We start from the raw sequence: 12,476 nt of genomic DNA, 5'->3' as shown, positions 1-12,476 counted from the left end.
TGGTGGGGGCCGAATGTAATGCGACATGAATCCCAGATCCCGGTTGAGTCCGCATTCATGCGTGCGGAACTTAGCTATAAGTTTTTGCTCAGCAATTTTGCGTTGTCGCGTCTCCTGAAGGCCTCCTTGTAGAATGCTGACCCGGAGATCAGAGGCTGAATGTCCTTGACTGCTGAAGTGTTCCCCAACTGGAAGGGAACAGTCCTGCCTGTTGATAGTCGCACGATGCCCGTTTATTCGTTGTCGCAGTGTCTGCATGGTCTCACCAATGTACCACGCTTCGGGACATCCTTTCCTGCAGCGTATGAGGTAGACTACATTGGTCGAGTCGCACGAGTATGCGCCGCGTACCTGGTGGGTGGTGTTTCCACGTGTAATGGTGGTGTCCATGTCGATGATCCGGCATGTCTGGCAGAGATTACCCTGGCAGGGTTTTGTGGTGTTGTGGTTGCTGTTCTGAAGGCTGGGTAATTTGCTGCAAACAATGGTTTGTTTGAGGTTGCGCGGTTGTTTGAAGGCCAGTAGTGGGGGTGTGGGGATGACCTTGGCAAGATGTCCATCCTCGCTGATGATGTGTTGGAGGCTGCGAAGAAGATGTCGTAGTTTCTCCGCCCCGGGAAAGTACTGGACGACGAAGGGTACTCTGTCAGTGGTGTCCCGTGTTTGTCTTCTGAGGAGGTCGGTGCGGTTTTTTGCTGTGGCGCGGTGGAACTGTCGATCAATGAGTCGAGCGCCATATCCCGTTCGTACGAGGGCATCTTTCAGCATCTGTAGGTGTCTGTTGCGCTCCTCCTTGTCTGAGCAGATCCTGTGTATACGGAGGGCTTGTCCATAGGGGATGGCTTCTTTAATGTGTTTCGGGTGAAAGCTGGAGAAGTGGAGCATCGTGAGATTATCTGTGGGCTTGCGGTAAAGCGAGGTGCTGAGGTGACCGTCCTTGATGGAGACGAGTGTGTCCAAGAATGGAACTGAATTTGGAGAATAGTCCATGGTGAGTTTGATGGTGGGATGGAACTTATTGATGTCATCGTGTAGTCGTTTCAGTGATGTCTCGCCGTGGGTCCAAAGGAAAAAAATGTCATCGATGTATCTGGTGTATAGCATCGGTTGAAAGTCCTGTGTGGTGAGGAAGTCCTGTTCAAACTTGTGCATGAAGATGTTGGCATATTGAGGTGCAAATTTGGTCCCCATGGCTGTTCCGTGCGTCTGGATGAAGAATTTGTTGTCGAAGGTGAAGACGTTGTGGTCTAGAATGAAACGGATGAGTTGCAGAATTGCGTCTGGACCCCAGTCCAACGCCGGCATCTCCACATCATGGCCAAACCTGTTGGACTTTAACCTGGTGTTGTAAGACTTCTTACTGTGCTCACCCCAGTCCAACGCCGGCATCTCCACATCATGGCTACCATTGACACCGCAAACTGCCGGCTCAAAGTGGAGAGGATCTCCAGGAAGATCGCGCATATAGACACTGACATTCAGTTTCTACAAAGATGCACAAACCTGTTGGACTTTAACCTGGTGTTGTAAGACTTCTTACTGTGCTCACCCCAGTCCAACGCCGGCATCTCCACATCATGGCTACCATTGACACCGCAAACTGCCGGCTCAAAGTGGAGAGGATCTCCAGGAAGATCGCGCATATAGACACTGACATTCAGTTTCTACAAAGATGCAAAAAAGCAGACAAGATCCAGAAAGGACTACAGATCAAAAACCCACTCAAGTCGACTTACAACACAGACTACGCTAAAAGACTCTGCCACCGCACCTCTGTCACACTCCTCAAACACCTCGTACACCAACTCTACAGCAGTCGACGCAACCTGGAAACCAAGAGAGAGGCCATATTCTCAACTTGCGCTCAGGACACAGCAGACCAGCTGCGGAACACCGCCAAACAGATGAGACAGCAATACTATGCCACCTACATGCACACCAAGAACAGGAAGCTTGAGAAACTTGGCATCACCACCAGCAGCAATCAAGCTTCTCCCGGTACAACAGTCGAAAACAATACAGGGAAATCCATTGTCAACTTGTCAGACTACACCCTTCAACCAGACGAAATCGAAGTCCTCAGCAGAGGGCTCAATTTCTGCACCACCACCAAAATGGACCCCATCAGTCTCGCGGCAGATACGGAGGAATTCATCAGGCGAATGAGGCTCAGGGAATTCTTCCACAGACCCCAAGAGGCCGACAGCGAACCCAGGGACACGACCAATGAACCGGAACAGCAGACCGCGAGATCTGCAGTGCAGCAACCGAAAAGGAAAGAGTCAAATTGGACCCCTCCGGAAGGCCGCTGCCCTAGACTCGACATGTATGCTCAAGCCGTCAGAAGTCGTGTCAATGCCAGATTCATCACTCGCAATCACAAGGCAGCCTCAAACGTCACCCAAGCACAACGCAACGCCATCCGCACTCTCAAGACCAACCGCAACATCGTCATCAAACCAGCAGACAAAGGAGGGGCCACCGTCATACTGAACAGAACAGACTACTGCAAAGAAGTATACCGACAACTCGACAACCAGGAACACTACAGGCAGTTACCCGCAGATCCAACCAAGGAACACATCCGCCAACTCAGCAGACTGATCAAGACCTTAGATCCAGACCTTCAGAACACCCTACGTGCTCTCATCCCACGTAATCCCCGCATTGGAGATCTCTACTGCCTCCCGAAAATACACAAGGCCAACACACCAGGCCGTCCTATCGTTTCAGGCAATGGGACCCTGTGTGAGAACCTCTCTGGCCACATCGAGGGCATCTTGAAACCCATCGTACAAGGTACACCCAGCTTCTGTCGCGACACGACGGACTTCCTACAGAAACTCAGCACCCATGGACCAGTTGAACCAGGAACATTCCTCGTCACAATGGATGTCTCGGCACTCTACACCAGCATCCCCCATGACGACGGCATTGCTGCAACAGCCTCAGTCCTCAACACCGACAACTGCCAATCTCCAGACGCAATTCTGCAACTCATCCGTTTCATTCTAGACCACAACGTCTTCACCTTCGACAACAAATTCTTCATCCAGACGCACGGAACAGCCATGGGGACCAAATTTGCACCTCAATATGCCAACATCTTCATGCACAAGTTTGAACAGGACTTCCTCACCACACAGGACTTTCAACCGATGCTATACACCAGATACATCGATGACATTTTTTTCCTTTGGACCCACGGCGAGACATCACTGAAACGACTACACGATGACATCAATAAGTTCCATCCCACCATCAAACTCACCATGGACTATTCTCCAAATTCAGTTCCATTCTTGGACACACTCGTCTCCATCAAGGACGGTCACCTCAGCACCTCGCTTTACCGCAAGCCCACAGATAATCTCACGATGCTCCACTTCTCCAGCTTTCACCCGAAACACATTAAAGAAGCCATCCCCTATGGACAAGCCCTCCGTATACACAGGATCTGCTCAGACAAGGAGGAGCGCAACAGACACCTACAGATGCTGAAAGATGCCCTCGTACGAACGGGATATGGCGCTCGACTCATTGATCGACAGTTCCACCGCGCCACAGCAAAAAACCGCACCGACCTCCTCAGAAGACAAACACGGGACACCACTGACAGAGTACCCTTCGTCGTCCAGTACTTTCCCGGGGCGGAGAAACTACGACATCTTCTTCGCAGCCTCCAACACATCATCAGCGAGGATGGACATCTTGCCAAGGTCATCCCCACACCCCCACTACTGGCCTTCAAACAACCGCGCAACCTCAAACAAACCATTGTTTGCAGCAAATTACCCAGCCTTCAGAACAGCAACCACAACACCACAAAACCCTGCCAGGGTAATCTCTGCAAGACATGCCAGATCATCGACATGGACACCACCATTACACGTGGAAACACCACCCACCAGGTACGCGGCGCATACTCGTGCGACTCGACCAATGTAGTCTACCTCATACGCTGCAGGAAAGGATGTCCCGAAGCGTGGTACATTGGTGAGACCATGCAGACACTGCGACAACGAATAAACGGGCATCGTGCGACTATCAACAGGCAGGACTGTTCCCTTCCAGTTGGGGAACACTTCAGCAGTCAAGGACATTCAGCCTCTGATCTCCGGGTCAGCATTCTACAAGGAGGCCTTCAGGAGACGCGACAACGCAAAATTGCTGAGCAAAAACTTATAGCTAAGTTCCGCACGCATGAATGCGGACTCAACCGGGATCTGGGATTCATGTCGCATTACATTCGGCCCCCACCAACAAGCCTGGACTTGCAGAGGCCTACCGACTGAACTGGCTTGGGACAATTCACACCTCTTTAACCTGGAGTTACCTCTCTCTCTGCATCTTTGATGATTTGATTGCCTGCAGGTGCTCGCATTCCGGGGCATCTCTGACTGTGTCTATATAAACATTTCTGGAACAAGCCTTTCCATTCACCTGAAGAAGGAGCCGTGCTCCGAAAGCTCGTGTTTGAAACAAACCTGTTGGACTTTAACCTGGTGTTGTAAGACTTCTTACTTTAGTACGTCAACACATTTGAGAGGACTCAGGTGAGAAGTATCATATGTTGACGTCACCTCGGACCAACAGTCTGTTTAATAAACACGCCTGTGACTGAACTAAAGGCCACCTCTGACTTTCTGCCACCAGCGCATTGTGCAGTGTGAAGGAACTAGAAGATGCTCTGAACCAATTTTAACATTGCCTCTGATTTCTCCAAGTCACGACCACTGAGAACAGCACTGTCATAGAAACACCATCAACCCAGGTTCCTTTCCAAACTGTCCTGAGCTGCCACCCTGTTTCAAGATTAGGTCCTTCTATCTTGGACTCTAGGCATGGGACTTGGTTCTCAAACAGTCTGTCGAAATATTCTGGCTTCAGTGTAACACTTGCTTATTAGTACTACATCTAAACAGGTTACAGAGTAGGCACATAACTCTTTGGCATGATTCCAATCTCTTACTTCAGAGTTCAATACAAGACTGACTGATGTTAGTGCTGCATCATCCTGTATATAATACATTAGTATATCCCATCTGTTAACACTTCACAGCACAAAATTCATGTACCAAGTTGTACTCAGATGTACATCAGTGTACGTCAGTTATGCATGGAAACATGTTTCTATTCTATATACCAGATAGCCACTAGTTAATCCAGAAGGGAATTGTCCAATTGGGGAATCTCTTTTACAGAGAGTGAAGAAACTGTGTTACAAATAATTGTAGAGACAACTAAATATGAATGCATTGATTAGGGGAGGGGGTGGCAGAGTGGTATTGGCGCTGGACTAGTAATTCAGAGACGCAGGATGAAAGTCTGGGGACCCGGGTTTGAATCCCACCCGGCAGGGGATGAAATTTAAACTCAAAAAATATCTGGAATTAAAAAAGTCTAATGGTGACCATGATACCATTGTCTATTGTCGTAAAAACCCATCTGGTTTCTCTAATGACCTTTTAGGGCAGGAAATCTGTCATCGTTGGTGGGAGAATTCTGTCTCTTACATTATATGATTGTGGGACATTCATATGGGAAAATTCTGATTTTTGCAATATAGGGCACGGTAGCATAGTGGTTAGCATCAATGCTTCACAGCTCCAGGGTCCCAGGTTCGATTCCCGGCTGGGTCACTGTCTGTGCGGAGTCTGTACATCCTCCCCGTGTGTGTGTGGGTTTCCTCCGGGTGCTCCGGTTTCCTCCCACAGTCCAAAAATGTGCGGGTTAGGTGGATTGGCCAGGCTAAATTGCCCTTAGTGTCCTAAAAAATAAGGTTAATGGGGGTTGTTGGGTTACTGGTATAGGTATACATGGGCTTGAGTAGGGTGATCATTGCTCGGCACAACATGAAGGGCCTGTTCTGTGCTGTACTGTTCTAATTCTAATTCTAATAACTAATTCTTAACTATGTTGCAAATTATATCTAACCCTGCAGTTCAGTGTACTTTGTGTCTGCTACTGGAATAGCAGCCCTGTGTGCAAAACAAATGACTCATCACCAGGTGCATACTCAAAGACATTGGACTATTAACAAACTTTTCCCAAGGTCTGAATGCCTTAAGATACCTGTGCCTGCCCGGCTAGCTACAAGCTGAAGACTTAGCAACAACAGGAAAAGGCTGTAGATTACAAACCAATAACCATTTATGGCATGGACTGAGATAATGGAGGATTAATTAGTTGCATGTAATGAATTGTGACGCGTATAAAGGTGATTGGCTGTATGTAAATGAGATTACAAACTGATTTCGCTTTTGAATCTGTATATTAATCCCGTGCGAACCTTAGCTCAAGTGAGAAAGAGTGCCTTTCTCCCAGATCTGATATAATAAACGTCTTCTTTACTCACTCGAAAAGGCCCACGTGTGAATATTTTCACTTCTAACAGTCATCCTTGCCTGGTCTGGCCTATATGTGACTCCAGACCCACAGCAATGTGGTTGACTCTCACAGGCAGGTTAGAGAGAGGCAATAAATGCTGGCACAGCCTGCGCCGCCCACGATCCGTGAACGAATAAAAAATAAATAAGGATCTGGTATTAAGGTTAGATGAAGAATCAGGAAGTGGCTTGTGTGGAGCATAAACAGCAGCATAGACCAGATGGACTGAAGGGTGTCTTTCTGTGTTGCACAGTGTAATGTTAGGTAATTGATGGTGTTAAAAGCTGGTTGCCAACTGGGGATCGGCAATAAATGTGCTCTTGTTAGTTTCACTCACATCCTGAGAAAACAAGTTTTTAAAAACTGCAAGGAACAATGGATATTTCATTCTTCACAAGTTATTGAGTGAAGGGATAGGTCCAATGAATAATTCATATTTTCCATAAAAATAATTACACAGCATGAAAGATAATCAGTTTCTGGTATTGAGTTAAGTGCAAGAAATGATGAGCTCTATAACGTAGTCCAAGCAGCTGGAACCTCCCACTTATTGTATTTTACATTAAATTAAAATTACACTCATTTCCCATTATTATCTTACTACTTTCCAATTATTTTTCCATCACTCCTCGCTATTTTATTCCTCATTATTTCTTCTCCTAAGTATCAGGTTCAAACACCTTCTCTACTCTCCCGTCAAATGGCTTTTCCCCCTCTGTTGTTGACCACACTGAAGCTCCATCCACTCACAATCCTCACTGTACACTGCTGCTGAACAGAGGCACCAAAGCATTTTTTCAATCCTGATCTACCTTGTCACGTCATCACTTCACAGAACGGCATAGAATTTACATCTCAGAGACAGCCCATTTCGCACAACTGGCCTGTACCATTGTTTATGCTCCACATGATCCTCCCCCCACGTCTCTTCATCACACCCTTTCAGCACATCCTTCCATTCTTTCCTCCTTAATGTAACCTTGCTCATCTTCAAATGCTCCTCTGTTATTTGTCTCAACTGCTCCATATGCGGTTCTGGGTTCCCATTATAATCAGTCTTGCTAAGATTGACAGCTCCTCACCACATCAAAGGAGCCAAGTGGTTTCACTTCCTCTTTTATCACAGTAGAAAGCACTTACCCCCTTTGATGTAGTTAAAAGCTGTCAATCTTAGCTAGCGTGTTTATAAACATCGTGGTTAGCATCAAAGCAAAGTGCTTGAGATGCATTCAAGTATGAAGGGTAAGATCAATAAACAAGCCACAAAGCAGCTGTGCATGTTCCTTTGAAGTGTCAATCAGGCTAATGGAAGGTATTTCTCTGTGAAATTCAATGGAAGTTTTGCATTACAAAGAGCTTTGGGAGATTTGAAGCTTTTTGTTGTGGGCTTTGGCAGATCCTTTGACACTTGTAACAGCTGCTGTTTTAAATGTTTTTGTCTGAGGGAGATGTTAAGAAACGGTATGTGTTTCTGCATTGATCCCTCACTGGACAGCTGTTCAGCTCCTCAGTTTAGGCTGAGGAGACCACCTTAGATTATAACTGTCAGACCAGGATGATGCTGTTCAGCAGAGCGCTGCATGAGATCACCATGGTGGTCCTCAGGTTGCCCAGGGCTGGATGGGGCAGACCACACGTGGGACTCCCATTCCATCCTGGGTCAGCAGCGTACCCACGGCCTGAGCCAACGCAATCCCCTGGACCCTTGGAAGACACCCTCTGCACCATGGCAGTGGGGCAACCTTCAGTGCCCTGACATGCCTGTCCCCCCCTTGGGTTCCACATGCTAGGCTTGGGTTTCATTGCAAGGGCATAGATTTCAAGCTGCCAGGGGGAGTGTACTATTTACAATTCCAGGGGGAAAGGAATGAAGGGGGTGCTGATGGAGAGGGGGGGAGAGAGAAAGATGAGGAGGGGGGGGGGGGGGTCAGGAGTTGCATTGGGTGGGGGGGGGGGGGGGGGGGCGGATGGAGTCCTGCCAGCAGACTGTTTGATCGGACTGCCCGAAACTGGGCTTCTAAAAGAATCCGTTGAGCTCTCCTCAATGCATTATTTGCATGATTAGTGTTTGATTCTCTTGCTGCATTGCGCTTGAGCATAACGCGGCCGGAGAATCCTGGGAGAGGCAGACCTCCTGACAACCTCCAGAGAGGCTGCAGCTGGACGTTGTTCGGCACTGGTCCACGTGGACCAGGTGGAATGGCACCTGGGGGGGGAGTCTCCCAAGCCATTGGAGACCCCAGGGTGGTCCCCTGGCCCTCCCTCTGAAACATGGGCATCCTGGCACTGCCAAAGTGCCCGTGCAGCACTGCCAAGCTGGCAGGAGAACTGCCCGGGTGCCAGTGTAAGGCTCCCTGAAAAACCCATTGCAAACGAGTGAGACTCACACCTGGGCGTTGTTCCCAGCGGCAGCATCAACATGCTGTGACTCTACAATAGTGGGAGCACTTAGAATCCCAAAAGGAGAATCCTGGCCATAGGCTTCTGTAGCTGAACACAGGTTAGTGCCACATCGCAGCCTTCCATTGAAAATTCTCAACACGTGCAATTCACTACGCGACGTCTCGAACATCCTTAGGTTCCTGGTCTGGCAATAGCTCGATTTTAAAATATTTAATCCTCATTTTCAAACTCCTCTGTGGCCTCCCCCCCCCCCCCCCCCCCCCCCCCCCATTGTACCATCAGTTGCCTTTGTCCTAGAATGTAGAATTGCTTCCCTGGAACCCCCTGTCTCTTTACCACATATACTAAATTAAAAATGCTTCTGAAAACCTACCTTTTTGACTCAGTCTTTGGTTAGCTGTCTTAACTGCTCCAATATCTGGACAATAAAACTGCAACACAGGTGCAAGTTCTTGTTGCTATAAAGTCCTTGCCAGATATTCCCAATACACGTATAGGGTAGCTCATTTCCTATTGAAGCTTGATTTTTTAAAAGACACTGCTTCACAGAACAGTGCTCATCAATGTTTGCGTGAAGGTGGATTATTGCTACCTCTCGTTTTTATCAAATAAACTCACCAGGAAATAGTGTTCGAACAGCACACTTGAATAAGACTGTCGTACTCATGTTAACTGACGACATCCGGTATCTAATTCCGCCTGTTGTGGATTCCCAATGATGTCTTAAGCATGGACTTTCAAAAACAGTAATTTGAGCTTACCTGTGTAACCCGAGGGACACCTGCACTTGTACTGTGGAACCTGGTCGGACTTGCTGATGTCGACACACGTGGCTCCATTCTGGCAGTGACTGGGATGGATAAGGCAGGCATTTTCCACATGCTGGCACAGTCTACCTGTCCAACCAGGGACACAGAGGCACTGCAGAGAGGGGCAATAAATAGACACATTACATATATCTGTTATTGTTGTCTTTACTCTGGTATGTGATAGTCACTATTGTCAAGTTAGGGGTTCGGCAGTAAAGGTGCACAAAACAAGCTCCCACAACCAGTAATGTGTTAATTCTAGATTAGCTGCTTTTAGTGTAGGATGAGAAAAAGTAGCGTACAGGAAATCAGCAGAATTCCCCTGCTGTTCTTCAAAACAGAATCTTAGGAATGTTCACATTCATCTGCACCTTCAATAGTGCTGCACCTCCTGAAAATGTCAGCCTCAATTTTGCACTCAAGGCTCTAAGGTGGGCCTTGAACCCATAACCTTCTGACACTGAGGCAACACACTACAAAGTGGCTTTAAAAACCTGTAATCCTTTGCAAGTCTTCATGCAGTGATTGTTTTCATACAAACTACAGGGTTTTCCTGATGGACTAATGAGGAAAATAATTCAAAGTAAAGCTACTCTTTCTGGGTGATGAATCCTTTGCAACGTGTTTGATTCTTAATCAGCAGAGAAAGTGAGAAGTTACAGAGTCCCCCTGGATTACATTAAAAAGAACAGGTGGAGAAACAGGCTGTTCAGTCCAATGCTTCGCTGCTGTTACATGGACTAAATGATCATCAGTCCCAATGCTGGGTGATCACTTCGGTCCCCCTTTCATTCAACTTCTGCTCAAATGTTGACATGATCCTGCTTCAGTTCGACCTATATGTGACTTGTGCGACCAATGTTTTTCTTGCTCCCTTTACCAATCTCTTGTATTTAATCTTATAGCCATGCCGTACTTATTCTTGATCCCTCCATCACTCGAAACAGCCTCCTTCTTCCTGCTCTGTCTGACACCTTCAATTGTGTGATCTGATGAGCACGTCTTCTGTTTCTCCAGATCCTTCCATCTTCATCCCAGGTAACATGCTAATGAGGGCCATGTAGACAGCAGTAGTTTTAAACTTCTTTTTTGGGACCTGTGCTTCACTGAGGGCAGCATCAGTTTTCATAGAATTTACAAGTGCAGAAGGAGGCCATTTGGCCCATCGAGTCTGCACCGGCTCTCAGAAAGAGCACCCCGCACTTCTAACTCAGCAACCCCAACTAACCTTTTTGGACTCTGAGGGCAATTGTAGCATGGCCAATCCACCTAACCTGCGCATCTTTGGTCTGTAGGAGGAAACCGGAGCACCCGGAGGAAACCCACGCAGACGCGGGGAGAACCTGAAGGCTCCGCACAGACAGTGGCCCAAGTCAAGAATCAATTCTGGGACCCTGGAGCTGTGAAGCAACTGTGCTAATCACTGTGCCACCATGTTGACCATCCCTAACTGCCCTTGTGAAATTGGTGGTGAGCTTCATTCTTGAACCACTGTGGTCCATTCAACGTTGTCCTGAAGCTCTTTGGTACAGCTGAATGTCTTATTGGACCATTGAGATCATTCAGTAGTTAAGAGCCAATCACATTTCTGTATGCCTGAAGACCAGGTAAAGATACCAGAAAAGGACATTAGTGAACAAGATGGTTTTGGTTTTCCAATAGTTCATTCACACACAAATTTCACAAAAGTTACAGTGCAGAAGGAGGCCATTCAGCCCATCGAGTCTGCACCAGCCCTTGGAAAGAGCACTCTACTTAAGCCCACACCTCCACCCCATCTACTTAACCCAGTAACCGCACCTAACCTTTTGGACACTAGGGGGATCATGGTCAATCCACCTAACTTGCACATCTTTGGACCGTGGGAGGAAACCAGAGCACCCGGAGGAAGTGCAAACTCCACATAGACAGTCACCCGAGGCCGGAATTGAACCCGGGAATCTGGAGCTGTGAGGCAGCAGTGCGAACCACATTGTCACCGTGCCGCCCAATACGGTAATTGATGATAACTGTTCTGGTCATCATTATTGAGACTAGCTTTTAATTCCAGATTTATTTATTTAAATTCCACCCACTGCCATGGTGGTATTTAAACCCATGTCCCCAGAGCATCAGGAATACCAGTTGAGTGACAACACCACCTGTCATGCCATGTCTGTGGTATTATCATAAATGTAAGAACTGCAAGGGTTAATAACTCAACCACAAGAGGGAGCTAGATGTATACGTATATAAGACACTGACGTTAAGCCTTATGGGTGAGAGGTTGAGGAGAAGGCTAGAAAGCAGACTGAAGGGAAGATAGTGTCAATGAGAGCAGATCAAAGTTAATGTTATAGTTTGGAGATTTGTAGTAGATGAATGTAAATTATGTTTAATATCAATTGCATATTATCTCAGAGTAAGTGTCGAATCCAAATTAGTAGTGTTAATAAATTTATAGCTTTGTTCAAGTTAAAGCTATTTTGTGGTCTTTGTCAACACTATGCCAACTATCCTGAATTTAGCAACACAAAGACCACATCAATATCTAAGAATGTGCACAAGTTCAGCTTTTATGCACTGTTTTTATGTTTGGTTTCAGCACTATTGTTTTGACTAAGTTTGGAAACAGTGAGATAAAACCAAACTATCTACAACTTTGGTGTCATCACATGTTACCACGAGATGAGTTTCCAACCACATATTTGTGGCTTTCCTAAGACGACCTCATTTTACCTTTATAACATCATCAGACTTTGGGAGGAATTCTCCGCTGGTGGCCAAAATCGTGGAGGCCGTCGTGAACTCGGCCGAGGTTCACGGCGGCCTCGGGGCCCGCTCCCCGCACCTAATTCACCCCCACCCGGGGGGTTAGGAGCGGACCCCCGTCGT

General features: G+C 47.2%; 1 protein-coding gene across 18 annotated transcripts in view; it reads right to left on the bottom strand.

The window, feature by feature from the left end:
• eys (eyes shut homolog) overlaps positions 1-12,476 on the bottom strand; it is a 3,376,609-nt gene that overhangs the window by 2,192,395 nt on the left and 1,171,738 nt on the right. For all 18 annotated transcript variants that reach the window (XM_038800705.1, XM_038800706.1, XM_038800712.1 and 15 more), the window contains one exon: positions 9,555-9,714. In XM_038800705.1, the coding sequence (XP_038656633.1) occupies positions 9,555-9,714 (160 nt within the window). The remainder of the gene's footprint in view (positions 1-9,554; positions 9,715-12,476) is intronic.

The sequence above is a fragment of the Scyliorhinus canicula genome, chromosome 6 (assembly GCF_902713615.1).
Source record: "Scyliorhinus canicula chromosome 6, sScyCan1.1, whole genome shotgun sequence".
NCBI lineage: Eukaryota > Metazoa > Chordata > Chondrichthyes > Carcharhiniformes > Scyliorhinidae > Scyliorhinus > Scyliorhinus canicula.
This window is presented reverse-complemented; position numbering and strand designations above follow the sequence as displayed.